The sequence below is a fragment of the Trachurus trachurus genome (assembly GCF_905171665.1).
Source record: "Trachurus trachurus genome assembly, chromosome: 9".
Classification (NCBI taxonomy): domain Eukaryota; kingdom Metazoa; phylum Chordata; class Actinopteri; order Carangiformes; family Carangidae; genus Trachurus; species Trachurus trachurus.
The window spans coordinates 14,705,501-14,726,260 of record NC_139895.1 but is presented as its reverse complement, the minus strand read 5'-3'; the positions used below and the strand labels follow the sequence as shown (position 1 = coordinate 14,726,260).

The window sequence follows — 20,760 nt, the reverse complement described above, 5'->3', positions numbered from 1 at the left end:
ATAGTAATAATAATACATTACAATAGCCCATCAGTTCTATGTAAAAAAAAAATATATATAAATAAAATAAGAAAACGTTTGGAAATCTGTAAAACCCAACACATGTGAGCCATACCGGAAGTTGGTAGGTTTATAATCATGGCGTCCTCCTGTGCAGCGAGAGGCAACGTGACCACTCGTTAAAATGTGCAACTTTTGTTTTTTTGTGGACAACCAACATCAGAATCATCTAATTTGAACTCATCCTACTCGAAGGGATTTGTTTTCACTCCTGGACATTTTCATTCAAAGGTAAGAAAAGGCAGAATCTCGGTTTTTAGCGGAGAGTGCTAGCCGGCTAAAGCGGCGTGTGTGCTAACCAAGTTGTGCTGCGCTGAACACGTTGGTTCAGGCATTTGGCAAATAAGTCGCTTTTTCTTTCAAACGAGTCAGCTTGAATTTAATTTGAGCTCTTATGAAACGCCAACCCGTTGTCCTCTTCTAATTTAATCGAGCTCCTCTTGCGCAACTAGAAATATAAGTGACGGAAACATTTAGGAAAAAGTGAACTTGTTAGCTTAGCACTCTGCATAATGTGGTGGGTTGTAATGATCTGAGTGTCTTGGCATTTCTTCATGAAATCGATGCTTTCTTTTTGTTCATGTGGATCGAGCTATTATTGGTCAAACAACATTTATCCGGGCTTATCTGTTGTTTAATAATGCCCATGTTTTAATTTAATTGTCTGTATCTTCGCAGGCATCGAAATGGCTTCATTTAAACCCACGAAAATCCCAGTTTATCCCAAACTTGGAGAGAAAGTCACACAAGATACATTGTACTGGAAAAACTACAAGGTACGTCTCCTCTACCATGCTATCTGTAATGTTCCTATGATCTCAAAACTATTACAAATAAAGTCAGTGTTGTTCTCATATTTGTTTCTCAGTTTTAACAGCATATTTGTCCCCTCTTCACAGGCTCCGGTCCAGATAAAAGAGTTTGGAGCAGTCACAAACATAGACATTTCCCCTGTGGCTCCACATAATTTTGCTGTGACAGCATTCACAAGAGTATGTTGGCTTCATTTCACATATTAAAAAATACATTGTGTTATCACTGTTCACTAACTTGGCCAAGTGTCTTTGAGATTTTTCTCATGCTGACTTTGGTTTCTTTGCAGATACATATTTATGGGCCGTTCTCCCAGGAACCCGTGAAGTCATTTACACGGTTTAAGGACACGGCATACTGTGGGAGGTTCAGGTCTGATGGTCAGCTGCTCGTGGCGGGATGTGAGGACTCTGTGGTCCGGCTGTTTGATGTCAGTGGGAAGGTGGCACTTAGGATGTTCAAAGGGCACACAAAGTAGGTATCCCATATATCACAGTTTTTTTTTTTTTGCTTGGAAAAACTAATTGTTGAAATGTATAATACCTCAAAGAATAACGACTAAGTATTGAAATAGTTGAATGATGATAACTTGAGTGATCCATCGACTGAAACTTATGATGATCTCAAGAGTTCTGACAACCTGCAAGCTGTCTCACTGGTGCATAAACTTTTGAGTCTTGGCAAAAAGAGCTAAAAGAGGACTGATATGAATTTGGTCTTGTGTTTTGTTCCCTTCCCAGGGCGGTTCATGTAACTGACTTCACCTCAGACAGTTATCAGATTCTCACTGGGTCGGACGACTACACCTGTCGACTGTGGGACATCCCAAATGCCGCCGAGCTAAACACCTACCAAGAACACACAGATTACATCCGGTGTGGGGTCACGAGCAAGCTCAACTCAGATCTCTTCATTACTGGTGAGATGGAAGTCAAATCTCTGTAAATGGTGTGAGGAAATGAAGGAAATATTTATTTTTGGTATCAATGTTTGGAGCTTCCCTACTAGTTTTATAATATATTAGCAGAACATATTTGATACTATATGATACAAGAAACAAACAAATGAATATGAAAGGAAAGTAACTTATACAAACAGACGAACGCTCTTAATAGTTACTGCAGAAAAACAATCTTAGTTATCACACTCAGAGCTGGAAGGATGAGGACCAGGATGAATGGTTTTGATCTGTTTTCTTGTGACTAATAATTTACATTTTTAAATTTTAGGTTCATATGACCACACACTGAAAGTGTTTGATGCCAGAGTGGATAAGAGTGTGATGACCATGGACCACGGTCAGCCAGTGGAGAGTCTGCTTCTCTATCCTTCTGAGGGTCTCCTTGTCTCTGCAGGTAATCATCAGTATAAGCACCACATTCATTCAGTGTCTCCAGGAAGTGTACCATTATTTTTGAAATTATCTTCATCCAGGGTGTAAGTTGTACTCCAAATTCTTTCTTGTCACTCTCTTCAGGTGGCCGCTATGTGAAAGTGTGGGACCTGCTAAAAGGAGGCCAGCCTCTGGTGTCACTGAAAAACCATCATAAAACTGTCACCTGTTTGTCTCTGAGCAGCAATGGACAGAGGCTGTTGTCCGGTTCTCTGGACAGGTATGGGACGGGTGCATGCACAGTTTACATGTCTGACAAAGCAGATGAAGAAATAAATGTTATAAATTGTGTAAATCACAGAAGCCACTTTTGTGTGAATTTGATCTAATGCAGAACGTCTCTCTGTCCTCCAGGCATGTAAAGGTGTACAACACAACCAGCTATAAAGTGGTCCACAACTTTGACTATGCTGCCTCCATCCTCAGTCTAGCTTTGGCGGTAAGAAATCACATTCAAGCCTTGAATCATTTTTTTATTGTTAGTTTCCATGTTTTGAAAACGAATGAAATTTAGAAAGGTGTAAGTGAAACAAAATTCATTTTCTAATGAATGTAATTAAATTATAATCAGCCAAGATGAAAAACTTCAGGAGTATTGAAATGGTTGAGTGATGATATCTTGAGTGATCCATCGACTGAAATTTATGATGATCTCAAGAGTTCTGACAACCTGCAAGCTGTCTCACTGGTGTATAAACCCGAAAAGATGAAAAACTATATAGGCCAGTGGTTCCCAACCTTTTCCAACTCAGGACCCACTTGAAAATCTCAAAAAAATGTTTGCAGACCCCGTAAACAATGCAAATAACACCAAATAATGCATTCTCAGAGCATTTTTATTTTAAAGATAGATCATTCAGGACTGAACTGAAAGCAGGGGAAACATGTAGGAAGCTCCACAGTCACTGAGAAGTGAGGCATTGCTAATTGTAGTAGATAAATGAGGGGACTTTGTGTCAAAATTTGCAATACCTTGGTGGTGCCGCAGCCCACAGGTTTGGAATCACTGCTATAATCTATAAACGTGCAAAAACAAAAAACCTCATACACAAATTTGACAAATGTTATAAACACAGTTTCAAAGAACAATAAAGAGATCCAGTATCGGCAGAGTTTTAAATTGAAAGGAGATGAAACGGTACATCCTCTCCTCACGGGGGTGCAGGGTTTCCAGAACACAATGTGCAACCCCAGATGGTGAACTGACAAGACATTTGTTTTAAACTTTAAGCTTTGAGTGCTTTTGTATTTGGATTTCTCCTTTTTTCAATCATCATCACCATCTTTCATTTGTCAGAAAAATAGACTTCAAAAAGAAATGCTTTCCCAGACAGAGTGATAATATTACCCCATATTGTTACATCAGTCACGGTACAGCTGTAAATGGACATGTTGGACCTGCTTGCTGCTCATCAAAGAGATGTGTAAGACGAGAGTTTGATTTCTGGCGGTAAAACTGAATCTGTCTTTCTCCCCAGCCGGATGATGAGTCCATCGTCGTGGGTATGACCAATGGGATTCTGAGCTTGAAACACAGAAAAAGCCCTGAGGAGTCACCAGAGACCACTAGTCAACAGAGGCGACGGCCATCATATCGTGTTTTTGTGAAGGGAAAGAACTACGTCCCTAAACAAGTACGTTTACATAAAATAACTTAACATTGTAAGACCTATTTTAATGTCCATGTGAACATTTCCCCAAGTGATGATGGATTGACTGAATGCAGCAAAGTTGACCGTCTGAAATGATTAATACCTTTTATTTTGTTTATTATTTAAGGATCCTGTGACTATTCTCTTTCTGTACTATTGTTAATTTACTTCTTGGTTTTACATCTTTTTCCAGGATGATTATCTCGTCAGTAAGCCAGTGAGACAGCATTTAGCCCAATACGACAAGCAGCTGAAGAAGTTTAATGTGTCCAAGGCTTTGGATTCAGCTCTGGAGGTATGCATTTCATGTTTTTATAACATAAGCAGGAAGGCGATATCAGATGGTATCATTCTGTTGAAGGTCTGTGCAATATAAACCAGTGATGTGCTGCTTTCCTGAGGCACCAAATTGGACTGGCTGTCCTGGAGACTGGAGTCTGAACATTTCTCATGCACAGACAGGGGTAATAATGTATTTTTTATTTTTAGTCATGGACAAGGCACAGAAAACCAGAGATCACAGTTGCTGTTATAAAGGAGCTGGATCGAAGAGGAACGCTGAAAAACGCCCTGGCAGGACGGGATGAGCAGGGACTTTCTCATTTGCTCAACTTCCTCATAGGGTAAGACGAAGATAAAACTTCATTACTCCAGGCTATATCAAGTGTTGTTGACACAGTATGTCATTGATGTTAGTGTAGTAACGTGAACACTTTCTCCGTTTCTTCTCCAGTAACTTGGTTGACACCAGGTTTGCTCCAGTCCTGGTAACGGCAGCCGAGATGATCCTGGACATCTATCAGTCAGTCGCCGGCCAGTCATCGATCGTGGACCGACAGCTGCTCCGTCTGCAGGATCTGGTGGAGAGAGAGATCGACTACCAGCAGGAACTCCTGGAGGTGCTGGGCATGTTGGACACGATGTTTGCCTCGGCCCTCCCTAGGAAGGAGGTGCCGTGCTCTGCCACCGGCAGGTCTAACGGTCTGACTCAGGGAGAAGCGAGGTCGCAGCTTCAGGCCACCTGAGGCTTGTGATCGGGGGTGGAGGGGGGAGATTGCTTCAGACTGAAACAACTCTGAAACCTCTTCTTTTTTTTTTTGAAACATCAGTTCCCTGAACCATGTCAGACTACATGCCATCAAAGAGGAACATTTTGGCACAGGTTTTAAGAGACTGACAAACCCATTGGTCTCACTCTGGTGTTTTAACTGGGCTGCGACTGACAACACAAAGAACATACAATTACTGTATGGGGAATCTTTGGATGAGTGGATGTAAAGCAAGATGTTGCTTTTATTGGAAGTCTTGTAATTCCGCTTTCAATAGTGTGTATGTGTGTGTGCGTGATTGTGTATTTGAAAGATTTCATTGTGAATGTCTGCTTTGTGTTTTCATAATATTTGGAGTCAACAAATGTTTTATAAGCAGATAAAAAAAATAAATCTTTGTAATATTGAAAAAGATGAATCATAATTGTGTTAAAGTGTGGAAGCTCATGTTGATAATACTGATTTCAACAGAAATGCATCACTTTAAATCTCCCTGTTTAGTATCTATAATGTGTGTTAGTGTAAGCATACTTATTTATAGTTGATATGAAACATGTGGTAGTTAAAGTGTTAATTATGTACACTATTTGTCAACAGGCCTATGAAAACTTTATTGCAATGGTGTTTAAACTACATTTCCAATAGCTATTTATATTTGAACTTCTAAGCTGTAGATAACAAATCCATTAACAATCACTTATTTGCCAACAGCCACATCACACTCTGCCATAAACCACTCATTGAGTGTTATATAACTGCTAAACGGGGAGACTTGAACTATGGCTATTTCAACATGAGGAGCTCGTTACTCTTTTTGTCCACCGGCCTACGTGCTGCTGTTACCATCGCCTTCAACTAGAGGTCGCTGTAAGCTCAAAGAAACAGTTAACTTTCGCACATAAGGAGGAATTTGCATGAGAACAGCAGACGGAAGACAGACAGGGAGAGAGAGAGAGACGCGGTTCTGACAAGAGAGGTGGTGGTGGCAGCAGCAGGAGGAGGAGGATGCTGTGTCGGACTGGAAACAGCAGCAGCAGCAGTGGTGACAGCAGCAGCGACGGCGGCGGCGGCACCGACTCCAAACGCCATTTCTCAACCTGTAGCTCCAGCAGCGACACCTGAGTTAGCGGTTAGCCGCGGGAGGATGAGTCCGAGTTGAGGCGCGCTGCGTACTGCCCAATTCAAACGCGCTGTCCGGTCTCTCCTGCTGGAGTTTCCCAGGCTCCTGTGACTGAGGGTAAGCAGCACATCGACATGAACCATTATTCCTTTTTATTTTTTAGTCAACCTGTCTCTTCCTTATGTTATTGCTGACACTTTATCAACACTGTAATGGTCAATTATATCCTTATAATATAAACATCCTCGTTTATTCTGCGGCGAAAATAGGTCAACATGAAACTGGGAGCTAAATTCATTCAAAAATAATGTGAAATCGCACATAAACGCAGCCAGAGCCAGACTGTGGCGAGTTTATGTAATTTGATAAAGCATATCCAGTGTAGGATTCCAGTAATATTCATACTGTAATGAGCAGTTTTGCTGTGTCATAAAGCTATAGCGCGCACCCCCCCCCCCCCCCCCCCCCCCCCCAAAAAAAAAAAGTCCTCCCCTCTTGGTTTGTTCACCTTTGTTTAGTGTAATATCTGCTCTGTTATGATTAGAAATAATAATAACAAAGGTAAACTGCACAATGAAATGTGATTAGATGGGAAGAAATTGACTGAAAATCAGTCCAGTTTAGAAAGTGGCCACTGATAAGGAACAGATCTGAACCCTGCAGCATTGAAATCAATTGATTTTCTACTTAAGAACAAACAAGCACACACTTATGAGAGGCTATTTACTAGCTGCACATTGCCTGTATCAGATTTGGGAACATTTTATGTTCTGGTACCCTGTCTATGCACCACAGAATAAAGTTTCTTCATTAAAATCATTATTCACATACTTGGGATCAAAGGATTATCCTGTCTCATCGGAGGACCTTTGACTCTGCTTGGCTCAGATAAGGTCTGATAATCTCTTAAGGATCAGGGGAGCAGGCAGAATAACCAAAATAACCAAAGAAGTAATGAGTGTTTCCATACAGTGGTAAGAAAAAGTTAAGTGAGCCCTTTGGAGCTATCTGCATTTGTGTTACTCTCAGATCTTAACTTGTTTTTGTTTTTGTCCATATTAAACATTCAAAACAATCACATTGTTGGCTGGAAGAAGTATGTGAACCCTTTGATTTATATCAAACCTGAAGTCCAATCAATGGAACAAGATTAGAGGTGCAAGTTAGAGCTGCAGCTATAAAAAAAAAGAAAAGAAAAGAGGACATTAATTTACAAGAACCATCTGCTGATGTCAGCCATGCTTTGCAAAAAGGGATCTCAGATGTCGTACAAGATTTATTGATTTGCATAAAGTTGAAAGAGATATAAGTCATCAGCATACAGTTCTGTGGCTACTCTTATGGAGGCAGAGGCAGGGAGGATGACTGTAGAATAACAAAGAGTAACCGCTATTTACAGGTGGTCCATGATAACATGGAGCATTGGGTCCATGGCACCACAAAGCTGCTGCTCTCCAAAACAATAACAAATCACATGCATGCCTAAACTGAGATTGATGTAGCCCTATGCATGGTGCGAAAAGGTCTCTGCCAAACTAATAAGAGAACATCATCCCAAAGGTAAAGTGCTGAAGTGCTATAGCGGGAGCATCATGATCTCGGCCTGCTGTAGTGCCTCTGGGCCTGGACAGCTCACCAACATTGAGGGAAAAACAAATCCCCAAGCTTATCAAGGTGTTTTGCAGGATATTGTCAGGGTGGCTGTCCCACCTGCAGAAGCTTAATAGAAGTTGGTTGATGTAGCAGGACAATGACCCTAAGCATCAAAGTAAATCTAACACAGAATAAAAAAAACTTCAAACAAACAAAATCCCTCTGTTGCAGTGGCCCAGTCAGAGCCCAGTCTTTAACTCAGAGCTGTTAACACCAGACAACCGAGGAACACGGGAATAAAGGAGAGTGGTTTCAATATTCCTTCTAAACTGATAGCCTACTTGAAGCTCTTGTTCTTCTTCTTTTCCCCCAATCCCTGTTTTAATAAATGCACAAACAGTTTCTAACCGATACTGGTTTAAGTACATTGTGTTTTTCTGTACTCGTGACTTTGATGAAGTTCAGATCACATTTTTATGATCAATGCTGAAACCAGGTCATTCCAAAGAGATCATTTACTTTACTTTCTCTTCCTTTTCTTTCTTCTCTTACTGAATGTGAGCTTTTAAATATCTGTCTCCCATATATTTCTGTTAAGGTCTTTGCCTGCAGTTGCTGTGCAGATGGAGCTGAGCAGGAGGAAAGTGCCTCTGTATGTGAGTATGCACTATCCAGTATCCAGTCAGGTTTGAGAGCAGCTTCTCCAGTTAATCTCCAGAGTTAGTTTTGCCTCTGCAAAATCTCTGCAAATTGGGTTTGGCATGCATTGAGAGATCAGCAGCCTCCTTTATAAAAACCAACAGTCTGTGCGGCAGAAAATTTTGCTTTCATGGCCAAACCATTGTATTCAATAAAAATGCATCTGAAGGATAAAATACATTCAATATCTGAAGAGGTACGAGTGTTTTCTGCTTGGGTATCAACATAGTACCAGCAGTTTCAGTCAGTGAACGTAGTTGCTGTATGTACAACTTTAAGAATTGACACTGGGGTCGATGAGTGCGCCACGATGACGGGAGACTAATGTTTTCCGCAATGATCAAACAGCGACTTTATTGGTCTTTGAATGGAACGTTTCTTAGTTTTGCCAAAGAATTATTTGAGCACTGAATCATAGTTTCTAATGAAAAAATAACCTTATCCATCAGCACAACACTGACAATGGTAGCATGGCACTTGTGTGTGTAACTAGCAAATCAGTAACCTTGTGATTCATCCACAGCAATGTTTTGTTATTTGAATTTTGGTTGGAAAAGAACTTGTATTTGCCATCGGTTTGATTTGTGATGTGTCTGGTCATGTTTGGAGGTCAAACAGGGCAGGGCAGGACTTCAGCAGTCAAACATTGTTCTATTGGTTTCAGTTTGGGACCTTAACAATGTACGCAAACATTAACAAGAGGATCAAAGGAGGAATACAATGCCCGTTTCGTATTCACTCCACCTGAGTGTGACATGTTTTTAATGTTGTTTTGCTGTGACTCGAGGTCACTGAAAGGTTACCAAACTTTTATTGTGGACGCGCCATCTGGGCCTTTTCAAGCAGCGAAGCACCTGCTGAGCACCTGTGCTTACTCCACAGAGGCCCACAAAAGAATGAATGAATACAGTTATGGAGCAGTTGCACTTAAGTTTTAAAAGCAGATGATGGCTTGTAAAATTTCAGAGAGTTAACCTGTGGTTTCACAGCCATGCTAACAAATCTGTCAGGCCAGGAGCTGGTCGTCATCTTGCATGCAAACATTTGATGACTGGCACTAAATTTATTGTTCAGCTAAGTTTAATGGGAATGTCATACATTTTAATTATCAAAAGTAGCCATTATATTGGACACATTTAAATAAATTGTGGTGCAGAGATGTTGCCAGTTATTTTAAATCATCTTTGCGTTGTGGATTGTGATCTTTCACTTTAAACCACATTCAAACTGCTCCCCCAGTAAATTAAGGGATTCACCAAAGTCTTTTGAATACATTATCTGGTGTGGCAACCACAAGTTTCTAGCAGATGTTGGGATTGTACGATGTAGTTGGGCTCCAGACGTCCCCTAAATGGGAGCATTTTGCCCCTAAAATTTAAGATGATAAAAAGTAAATTTTTTATCTACTTGCGCATGTGCGACCAGTAAATTTGCTATTTTTCTTTTAATACTGGTGAAACGTGGAATGGGGGACTCTAAGAATCTGGAATCTTTCATTATAAGTGGTGGGCCAATGTTTGAGGAGGATGAATGAAAAGGTGAATAATGAGAGAAATGTGAGTATTTGCTTTGCAAGTCAGTTTATGGTTTGCGCCCCTAAATTTTCTGCTTGTGCTCCTGAAATTTTTGTTTTATTTTACATGAAAAGACACAAGATCACCAAAGCCATAAGGGTTCAGCCTCTGTGTGCACCATGGATATCTGTACCAAAATGCTTGACAATCCATCTAATAGTTGCGATATTCCTCTAAACTACATGTGTGCACATCCTGAGTTGTGTTTATGGACATCCGTGCCAAGGTGAACAACCGTTGCATGTTGTTTAAATAGCACACATCATATAACCTAATGAGGTATTCACTGTTTTTAGATTCAAAGTCTTGTTTCTATCCATTCTTCTCCGTCTTGATAGTCCACCACTGTGACACCCAGTGTTTCATCTAGTGGCCACAGCGTCATTAGTGGTCGGCATCTGGTCGATCACACAGAGGTGAGGAGTCTTAATGAGGGCACAGGATGAGCTGTGCAGATATTATAGAATTTGTGGTAAACCCAATTTTCTTTTTTAGTCAAATAATAAACAGCCAGGGAGAAAGAAATGAGTGAGTGAACCTGAAGGAAGGATTAAGCGAGGCGGAGAGACACGGAGGCAGGATTATTCACAGCGTCTCTATCTGAGACACAGAGAGAAGTAAAGAGAAAAGGCTGTCAGTGGTATTGTGTGAGAAATCAGGTCAGCTGTTGAAGTGATGCAAGGCTAATAGATAGACTTTCTTAAGAAACACACAGACTGCTTTAAAAAAGAAACCCCCACCAGCGCTCTATGACTCCAATACCATCCAGCACTAATCTGGGACGCTCATTGCATTTCAAATTAAGCCGTGTACTTTACATTTTTGCTGTACCTTCTTTCATGCAACCTGTCTCCTCCACTTCTTTCTCAGAGGTTTGACATGTTTCCCAGAACAACCCACACAGAAAGTCTCTGGTGGCTGCTCTGTAGGTGGACAATTTTAATATCTTTTCGGTTCTTGGTGACTCTAAAAAAGCAGGCTGGTGGCCCTGGAAGATGTTTTTATTCTGCGGGTTAAAACTAAATCCACTGTCCTCAAGGGGAAAGAAACAATTAATGCTGCTTTTAGAAGTTGAATTTTCTGTTATTAAAGGTACAATATCCTAACAAGGAGTGGATCTCAGTGAAATCAACTGATTATTTTATTGCCAGGTGCAAGTTAAAGTCCACCCTCAACAGTTGTCGGTTTTTGTATACTTGATGAATTTTGTTGTATTTAAAAAGTTATAATTAACTAGGACTGAATGAAATGCAAAAAAAGGATATTTTGGCAGATATTGTGATATGAGTCCCAATTGAAGTGATTTTTAAATTTAATTTTCCATGAGAGAGAGAGAGACTTTTATTGCATATTTCTATTCAACAGAATTATTATTATGATTATGATTATTTTACCTCTGGACACCTTTATTAACAAAACATTGCACTGTTCCATTACCGACTATAGCCATTAGAGAATAATCGTTAATCGGCCTAAAGTTGGTAAATAGATGACAATGTCCGTACTCAGTGAAATTGCAGCCTGAAGTCAATGAATAACGTATCAGTTCCATTAATGCTCCATCCTTCTCTCCTCTGCAAAAAACATTGTGCCACTCCGATTAATCTTTAATCCACTAATGTCACTTTAATGTAACACGTGTTTGAACTAGGTTTAAGGGATCAAAAACAGCTATTTGTTTAATTTATTTATTTGAAAAATGTAAAAATGAAATTGGCCATTTAACTGCTATCAGAATTTTTTTCTCCAAATACCAACACTGGCCTCCAAAAATCCATCCCGGTCGGGCCCTAGTCTTTAGTAGCTCATAGGATTTCTACTCATACTCATAATACTCATAACAAGGATTGAATAAAGTTAAAGCTTGTGATCTTTTTACCTATATTGGTATCAGAATTATGCTGGTTTTAGGCAAACGTCTGTATGACTACAGCTATTTGAGTAGGATGTCAGTTTTTCTTAAAAAAATAAAAAAATGGGTACTGGTTTCAAATTCAGGTATTGATCTGATAGAGATCATAGAACAATTCAACATGATCTTCCTAAGTGAGGATTTATAGACGTATTTATAGACATGGATGCTGCCACACCCACATCTGGCCTGCACAGAGTTTTTTTTTTTTGAAGGGTATCATCAATCACTGCGGTATCTTTACAGTCACATCGGTTTTACACTTTCTTCTGCCTCAGATCTGGAGTCTAAAGTGTTCTGGCCTGTTGGGATCAGGGCAGGTCTTTGCAATAGACACTAAGACATTCCTGCTTTTATTGAGGGGGAATGTTTTATTGTACCCTCGAGAGGAATGCTCTCAGGGGATTTGGTGTACTTTACAGAAATGTAGAACATGGCACCCGAATAGAGCCTTATTCTTAAATGAGCCCTTATCTTTAGGAAAAAAATAATATTTTTTTGCTCTCTAGCATCTTTCTTCTTCATTTTCCCCTCTCAACCTCTATCACCTCTCTTTATCTCAGGGCCAGGCCAAGGTGTTTGCATTACTGGAGGGTTTAGACTCTGTGCCAGAGGATGCGGAGATCTACATCGTTTTGGAGGGATCCACACTGGTCCATGTCACCAGGGCTCAGAGTGATATCATGCTCTGCTTTATAGTGCCTGGTATGTGCATGTGTATGTCTGTATGATGTGTGCTGTATCACTCTTTTATTGTATTACGTGCATATTGTCATTTATTTTGTGGTAATTTGCTGTGCTTGGCCACCAAAAGGAAGAATCTATGGAAAAATGTGTCCTCAGAAGTTACACTGAACATCCTGACATCCCAGGTTTTCCACTGCTGTCGGTTGTGGTCCAATAAGCGATATATCACGATTTGAATCTTCACGCACACACACGCACACATACACACACACATACATACACAGTCTGTGGGTTGAGGTCTGGAAGGACACAGAATCTTATCAGCTTCCTGTCAGGAGGGAAACAGCACCATAAACAGTATGTCAACATTACAGAGCCTCTGTGTAGGCTGACACAGACAACAGGCAGTCCTGCAGGGTTGTGTGCACTCTACAGGTGGAGAGAAAGAGCACAAACCCGATAGACTATTAAAACCAGGTCTCCTTCTCCATCAAAAAAGAAAAATGTGCCCTAAAGAAAAAGAAAAAGTGTGTAATTAAAATTATGCCCACTCACCAGACCATTCATAGACTGTGTTTTATTGTTTCTAGATAGATCTGTTGGGGTTCATTTTATTACAGTTTGAAGATATGTTTTCAATCACATTGGACATTTTCTCTGCTGTATTTTGTTGTGTGAGAAGGCCGTGGCAGGCAGAGGCTTATAATAGAAAGAAAAATTTCTATACGGTTACATAACGTTACGTAACATTTTTAGATAAAAAGATATAAATCCGGGAAGTGAACTAAGTGAATGTACTGTGGCTTTCTTTAGGACATAACCTGGCTGAGATGGTTTCTGTCCAGGCCTACCTGTGCTCTGAAACCACACCCCTCACCTGGGTGGGCGGGGCTTCACTGGAATACGTCCAAGATGATGCTCAGGTAGGAAAGTCACACAAATACGATCCTACACATTGTGCACAAGATGGTGACAATGGTGCAAACTTATTAATGAACCACAAGTGATTAAATTCTTGATTTTTGTCATCGTGCAGCATCTGTCACAGATTGTATCTTGTGCGTTATTGCTTTATTCTCAGGACCTTGCAGAACACCTGGTGATCCATGGACATTGCCTGAGCTCCACGGATCACAAGGAGCTGAGGAGCCTCTTCAACCTGGGCCAGGAGAGCTCTCGCTGGGCGATGGATCGTCGCGTGGCCCTGGCCATGGCCAACTTGGATATCCCCCGGAGCTGGAATGTCCTGGGGAGCCACAGTGGAGACGGTGAGAACAGGATTATCTTATCCTGCTGAGCGGCATTCCTGCACAGATGTGTGTTGCTCGTAATCATTTTATGTTTGGATTTTATTATGTAACATCAGTGAAATCCTATAATGTTTAAAACATTAAATAGATAACAGAAAAATATTGAAAAATACATGGATAAATAAATAAAACATTACAGTACATATTGAGATTTGAGAAAGGTTTCATAGGGAGAAACTGGTTCACTGTAAAAACAGACTTTTATCACTTACATCTTCATTCAGAGCAGAGAAAAGGTGTCTGTGTTACGCTGGAAACTTGGAGCCAGTGTTATCCAGGGAAAATGAACTCTTCAACCCGGCTTCTATTCACCCTCCTTGTACTTTCTCCGCCATCGTTCCTATTTTCCGTGCTCACAAGGCTGAAGTCGGAAGAGAACACGGTCACATATGTGCTCCTGTCGAATTCATCAAAGCCAATTAAGCAGCATGTAATGTGGTTAATAGAGCCTTCCCATCTGGAAGTAGCCCTAGGCAGAGCTCAATAAATCGGAGGCAGAGTGTGTGTGTATGCTGCCTGTATGCGCGTGTGTGTGCTGACCACCATGTACGCTAGATGCCACCGTCTGTTTGTATGAGTGTTTGTGTACAGTAGGGCCACCTACATAAATAACAAACTAGATTTAGCGTTAATACAGTTATGGCAGTCTGTTTCATCGCAGCGTCTCCCTGTAAATGTCTGCGGGTAATTCGATAACACTGCTTCTGACATCACTGTCGCTGATGCTGTACGCAACTGAATTATCAACCCCCAACTTTCCTCTCATAGTCGCCATTTCTTCACAGTGGGTTATGCATTTTTAAGGCACTGGAAAAAACTCATAACTCTCACAACACCAGGAGACTGCACCAAGAGCTTAGAGTTATTATGTCCTCTCTGGACTGAGAGCAGCTCTGAGAAGTTTAGCATTACAATCTTCTTCTTGGCAAAAGTGTCACCTTGCGAAATCTGTCTTTATAGCTTCACAAGACCTGCGCCCTGTTGGGTTTCTGGATACAGAACATCCTTGGACAAATAGAAGTGAAATCTGTGTAGTAAATTTAGGTTTGCTCTCCCCAGCTCCTTTCTGTTTGTCTACTAGAAGGTAACCTCAATTTGAACAGAAAAGTAAATTGAAGTATTTCTAGCATCGGTTTTGAACCATCCATTGCTGTGTGGGTGAAAAGGGCTTCAGTCATGCAACATCTTGATGTTTCTTAGCACTTTCTACACTATAGGACTAGGGTCGGACAGAAGTGGTTGTTTAAATTAAAGGGATACTCCAACATTTTTTTCGATGTCGATGACAAGCAGATAGACACCATCCTTTCGACTGTGTGTGCAGTAACAAGGGAGATAGAGCCGTATCGCCCGTAATTAGCTTAGCTCAAACACTGGAAGTGCATAGGTAATGTTAGGCTGCCTCCTACCCAAGCCGAAATCAGCAGTCAGAAGCTGATTTCATTTTAGCTCTAAACTCTGTAAATATATCACTTTATCGACATTTCAAACATTTTTAGGCGATACGGGCTCTATCTCCCTTGTTACTGCACGCACAGTCGAAAGGATGGTGTCTATCTGCTTGTCATCGACTCGGGAGTGAGACAAGACACGTAAAAAAAAAAAATGTTCGTGTATCCCTTTAAGTACTTTCAGTTTATACTTGAAAGATTACACTAATTTAGTAAAATGGCATCTTTCTGATTTTACCCCTTTTAGTAAAACTATCCACTGTAGTAGATATAAATTGTGATGAATGATTAATTTTTGATCAGGCTGTCTACGTTGCTTTAGTTTGCAGTAATATCCCACTGAAAGTTCTCCAGTCTTTGTAGATTATTAACATCATGTAGATTTCGGAAGTCAGACAGTTTTCGTCTGAACTCATACTCCCTCCTGTACGTGGCCTTACAGTATGTTGCCTCAGACACATCTTTAAATGGCGACTGTGAGATCTTTGTCACATGCAGCTTGTTGTCATTAGTGTTACTGTATCTGCAGTTGCCTTTACAACTGTGAATCACTGTTATTATTCAGTGTCTATGCTCAGTATATTTCAATGTTTAACAAAACCACATGTAAAAGAATTTTAAGAGATTACTATTAATATTTTACCATTATTGTGAATTCATGCTGCACCTCTTCGGATACAGCTGTACGTCTCCAAGCCTCACAAGTTCCTGGCTGATTTCACGCAGGCCAGTTACCTGGATACAGATCTCGTTGGACCTGTGTTGAGTGGCAGACACAGAAATAAGAAGCTGTCACCACTTTGTTGAGAGTCTTTTATTACCTTAAAGTGGGTCAGTGGAGCAGAGGGATCCAGTGCTTTCAATCATTGACATCTAGGTTAATTATAATGTGGATGTGGTTATGAAGACGAGCATGCCGGCGTTTCAGTTTTCAGTTTTTCTCCGATTCTGCCACTTTTTCCGCTTCATGTTGTTAATCTCTCCTCCCTCTCCCACTCTTGTATTAGCTCCCCCTACGTACTTAAATCTCTGCAGATATTATTTATGTTTTTATATCCCTCCCCTCGCCCTCCAGAGCACAGCCCCAGGGAGTCTCCCCTCCACCTGGCAGTGCGCTGGGGCCTGTGTCGGCTCGCGGAGCTGCTGCTTTGCCAGCCGGGGGGGTTGATGGCTATCAGCCTGCCAAACGAAGAGGGAATCACGCCGATGCAGCTGGCACAGACAGTGGGCAACACCGAACTCCTGGAGCTGCTCACACAGTAAGATCATAAGCTCCAGCAGAGCACTGCAGGGAGAGGCACTGACACATTAGTCACTGTTCTGCTGCAGCATTAAAGACAGAAGGAAGACAGAACTTCCCCTCTCCCAGCAGCAAGGCAAAACTTTCCAAAAGTAAAAACAATGTGGTTTTAAGTCGGCCATTAGCCTAGATAATCTACATTCTTTAAATTCTCAGATACTGTAAATACACTAGTTTTACGAACACATAAAATGCTAACCACCTGTTACCTGTCAAACTGAGGAATTTGTTTTTGCTCTATCTTTTGGACTCAGTCTGGATCCATAAATCTTTAGCACAGTTTTATAGGCCTATTTATGTTTCTTAAAAAACCTCACATGTCACTGTCACATGCACTGAATGACAGCACTTCAAAAACAGAAAGTCTTTTCTAATCGTACGTTTAATGATTGTGCTGCAGCCCACCCAACCCCCTAGCCACACCTCCTGCAGGTCTGTCCCAGGTGTGGGCAGACCGGTCCCGGTTGCTGAGGTACTGTCACGACACGGGGAACTTGACTCTGACCGTCCGACAAAACCTGAGGTGGAGCTCGGAGGAAAGCCGGCACGCAGACATCCTGCTCCTCAGAGACCGGCTCAGAGATGAGGACTTCCTCAGAGAGGTGAGCGAGCATCAGGAGAGTTGCATGATGTTTCTAAAGAGAAATATCTATAAACTAAAGATTCTAAGTAAAAACATTACAGAACCTGAATTTCCATGGACTTAAAATCACTAATTGGGTGTTACAAAGCTTGAACCTTGTGCCAAAACAGAAACAAGTTTTGCTGCAACTGATTTAACTGAAAGTACTGTTAAAATGAAGCCAAGGTGGAAATAATTTCATTTAATAAACTTTGATTCAAAATCAGACAATGTGCAGTTTATATCATGTATCTTCTTACATTGTCTGTTCTCCATCAGGTCAAAGCACTAAGGAGGGAACGGGTGGAGACCATCTTAGGGAAGGAAGAACTGGTGGACGATCCTGCAGAGAACGGTATAACAACAACTCCTAACTGCTTGGTGGGATTTGGGAGCCCTGGTTAAATTGAAGCCATCCAGTCTTTAGCTCTTCTCTTTAATGTTGCAATGGGCTGCGAGGAGGTTGTGTTTTCACCCATGGCTGTTTATTTGTTACTCAAAAAGTACTGAACCAATTTGCACCGAACTTGGGGCCAAGAGCCAGAGAAGGAGCCATTAAATTTTAGAGCAGACCCACATCATTTGCTTGGAATCCCATGTTTCCCTTTGAGGTCTGATATTTGTTGCTTGTCTTCAGCCTCGGTGCCCCACCAGTGTGTTTGTTCTAGTGTTTAACGAAGTTAGATGCTGTATGGCCACAGGACTGAAAGGAATTGGTTGCCCTCCTCTGGGTGTTTATAGGTACTGCAAGTGTGTGAAAACATCCAGATAACAACAAACATGCATGGTGACTGATTAGTTGATGATTTGTTGATTGTGCAAATCATTTATCAAGCAGCAAATCCAAACGTTTTCCTATTTCAATTTTAAAAGTTTACAAAAATGGAGATAATACAAAAAAAAATTCTAATCTTGCTTCAGTGAATTAACATCTGCTAATAAGCACAAAATGCAATAACTAAATACGAATCTGACTGTGGCTGAGAAAGTCATTTTGCAGTTTTTTTTTGGTGAACCATAAATCAAAGTGTCACACATTTAAAGTTTTTGACCTGATCACGAAGCCACATAATTAATCAGGAGAAAATCAGAGAATCGCCAGAGTGTTATAAGAATCATTCAGAAGGAAACATTGTGTCGTTATCATGAACAACAACATTTTGTGCCAGTTCATCAAGCAGCTGTAGATAAGATTTCACCAGATAAATCTTTGACCTGCTGGTGGTGCTAGAGGAAAAGTTAGCAGCTCAGTAAAATCATTAGGATTCATCCTCTGGGCATCACACACGCTGAGCCATAAAAAGACTTTTGACAGATAAGGGTTGTTGCTTTTTATACATAAAATCGTTTCCTCTCTTGGCCTTTTTATATTCTTCCTGTCATATTTTTTTTTCTTGTCTCTGATTTCCTCTCCCAACCTATATATCCTTTATGGGTTTGCCACCACTTAGCTCTCCTACCTTTCCTGCCTTTATATTTTTATATGACCCCATACCGAACATCAAACTACCTGCAGACTCATTTCTGTGTGTCGCAGTTTTGTTTCTGGTAAGTGATCATACACTGTGTCCCTTTGATCTGGGATGCACATGGTAGTTAAGTGAAAAGAAAGGAGATCAAGGCCACACGGTAAAGATCCCCCCAGGTTATGAAAACAAAACAAAACTAAAACTTGACATGGTATTGTTAAAAAACTGACACACATCTGCCCTCACTTGAGTCTCTTCTTTTGAAGTTTTAATGGTTGCTGTATGGCTGTGTCTGAATATATTTTCTCTCTTTTTTTCCCAGCTCTGTATCCTGATATCAATGGTGGAAACTCTGCTGTGGAAGAAAATGTGCGTATTTGATACAAGGGCAATAATAGTTTTTCTCATTGTAACTCACAGCATGCATGCAGAGCCATAGTAAATAGAATAGAAATGAAATATAGCCAGATTATATTTCACTATTTGTAAATTCCCGTACAACGCGCTCAAACAGCTTGACCTGCCAAGATGGAAATAAGTTTCCCGTCAATCCCAAACATTTCAGATGAATTTTGCATGTGTGTATTTTTGTTACAACAGGTGTTACGCAAAAAAAACAACTTCTATATCTTATTTCAAATTTTAAATCCCTCAAAGCTCCATTCAATCTCCATGAACATCTGCGTTCCCCAGTGGCAAACGGCGGTCATGGCTTGAGAACAAGGCGCTGACTGCCCCCTCAATGCTCCACATTGTTTCACTCTCATTGTTAAGGTGTTGGAGTTGGCACCTTGCACGCGCCACTGAATAGCTGACTTTGTGCGCGGTCAAGTGTGGTGTTTCATGTTTTTCTGAGACGTGTGGCGTGTGCACATGACTCTGGTTAACCAATAGGACCTGTTTTATGTGATACAGATGGTTACCTAATTAATCTTTCTCAGTGACACACCTATGCACCCGCCAAACACTTGCGTTTTTGTACTCAAGACCTGTTGTGTTTTGTTCCACCCAGGACTACGACGAGCCGCTGATGTTTTGCCTGAACGAGGAGGACGAAGAGGACGATCCATCACCATCTGACCCTGGTAAAGATTTTTATTTTTAAAGTTTCTTCATAAGCTCGGTGCCTTTACCCAGAAGCCCGTTTATAGACGTCGGTTTTAATTTTAGAGCTTGCGGTGCCTCAGCTGTAGATCACGTTCTGTTCTCACTGAAACTGATCATTGTTGTTTTAGGTGCTGCTATATTCATAGGAAGTTATCCAAGTAGCTTCCAATCATTAAGTGAGTCCAACTGCAGGAAACATTTCCTTTCCTGAACAGAGCTTGGAACTCAGCTCTAATCCTCGATTATGGCTGCTGTCTACCATCCCCACGGACTGTGGGATCACATTTCAGCCCACAGACTCGTCATGCACCCCCCTCCCTTTCACTTGCTCTCTGGAGTTTTTTGGAGTGCTGTCACTACTGTTACAGTGTGTTTATAGTGACTGTGACACCGTGAAGGAATCATATTAATACAACACATAGAGAACATCGGCCCTGAGTCACTCCGTTCCGGGCCATCGGTGACGAAGGGAGCAGGAATGAATCCGTACTAGGTGGCCGAAGGTGGCTTCAGTGTGATCTGCTTCTGGATGGGAGGGGAAGGATTTGAGAGTGGGAACATCCTGTGGGTTAATAATTGGCCTGTATTGCTGCACAGCAGACTGATGCCTCAGTGTAAGAATGCTGTGGTTACAAGCTGAGGCTGCAGGCTTTATAACACTTGGCACTGGACATCTGCAATCTTAACTTCCTGTGGCTGGTGTTGTTTTCCATGGTATATGGTCAAGCCATTTTGTCCTCTGCGTGCATATGTGTATGTGTATGTGTGTGTGTGTGTGTGTGTGTGTGTGTGTGTGTGTATTTTCACATTTTCTGTGTAGTCACTGAAGCCTGGCTGCTGGTGACCTCGTTCGATCCTCTCAAAGACTTTTTGTGGTTCAGACGAATAACATTAGTCACTTGAAAATTGTTTTCTCCAAGTTTCCCTTCGAGTCACTTTCAAGTTGAAT

At 41.1% G+C, this 20,760-nt stretch overlaps 2 protein-coding genes across 9 annotated transcripts in view; both read left to right on the top strand.

Annotated features, from left to right (window-relative positions):
- The first annotated feature begins 134 nt into the window (after nucleotides 1-134).
- Nucleotides 135-5,315, top strand: utp15 (UTP15 small subunit processome component). The gene is made up of 12 exons (XM_083978198.1): nucleotides 135-291; nucleotides 739-836; nucleotides 960-1,052; nucleotides 1,163-1,347; nucleotides 1,614-1,792; nucleotides 2,103-2,228; nucleotides 2,351-2,486; nucleotides 2,621-2,705; nucleotides 3,745-3,900; nucleotides 4,112-4,213; nucleotides 4,408-4,541; nucleotides 4,652-5,315. The coding sequence occupies exons 2-12, from the start codon at nucleotides 747-749 to the stop codon at nucleotides 4,941-4,943; spliced, it is 1,578 nt and encodes a 525-aa protein (XP_083834324.1). The 5' UTR covers nucleotides 135-291; nucleotides 739-746; the 3' UTR covers nucleotides 4,944-5,315.
- Nucleotides 5,316-5,934: 619 nt separating this feature from the next.
- Nucleotides 5,935-20,760, top strand: part of LOC310991603 (rho guanine nucleotide exchange factor 28-like) — a 41,136-nt gene continuing 26,310 nt past the window's right edge. For all 8 annotated transcript variants that reach the window (XM_083979384.1, XM_083979382.1, XM_083979381.1 and 5 more), the window contains exons 1-10: nucleotides 5,935-6,204; nucleotides 8,279-8,336; nucleotides 12,429-12,570; nucleotides 13,366-13,475; nucleotides 13,634-13,820; nucleotides 16,389-16,572; nucleotides 17,014-17,215; nucleotides 17,515-17,590; nucleotides 19,027-19,073; nucleotides 19,717-19,789. In XM_083979384.1, coding sequence (XP_083835510.1) covers nucleotides 8,304-8,336; nucleotides 12,429-12,570; nucleotides 13,366-13,475; nucleotides 13,634-13,820; nucleotides 16,389-16,572; nucleotides 17,014-17,215; nucleotides 17,515-17,590; nucleotides 19,027-19,073; nucleotides 19,717-19,789 — 1,054 coding nt within the window. In that variant the 5' untranslated portion in view covers nucleotides 5,935-6,204; nucleotides 8,279-8,303. The remainder of the gene's footprint in view (nucleotides 6,205-8,278; nucleotides 8,337-12,428; nucleotides 12,571-13,365; nucleotides 13,476-13,633; nucleotides 13,821-16,388; nucleotides 16,573-17,013; nucleotides 17,216-17,514; nucleotides 17,591-19,026; nucleotides 19,074-19,716; nucleotides 19,790-20,760) is intronic.

Coding starts and splice junctions, on each gene's coding strand:
- utp15 (XM_083978198.1), top strand. CDS start 747: ATGGCTTCATTTAAACCCACGAAAATCCCAGTTTATCCCAAACTTGGA. Junction 1,348..1,613: donor ATGTTCAAAGGGCACACAAA/GTAGGTATCCCA, acceptor TTCCCTTCCCAG/GGCGGTTCATGTAACTGACT. Junction 2,487..2,620: donor TTGTCCGGTTCTCTGGACAG/GTATGGGACGGG, acceptor TCTGTCCTCCAG/GCATGTAAAGGTGTACAACA.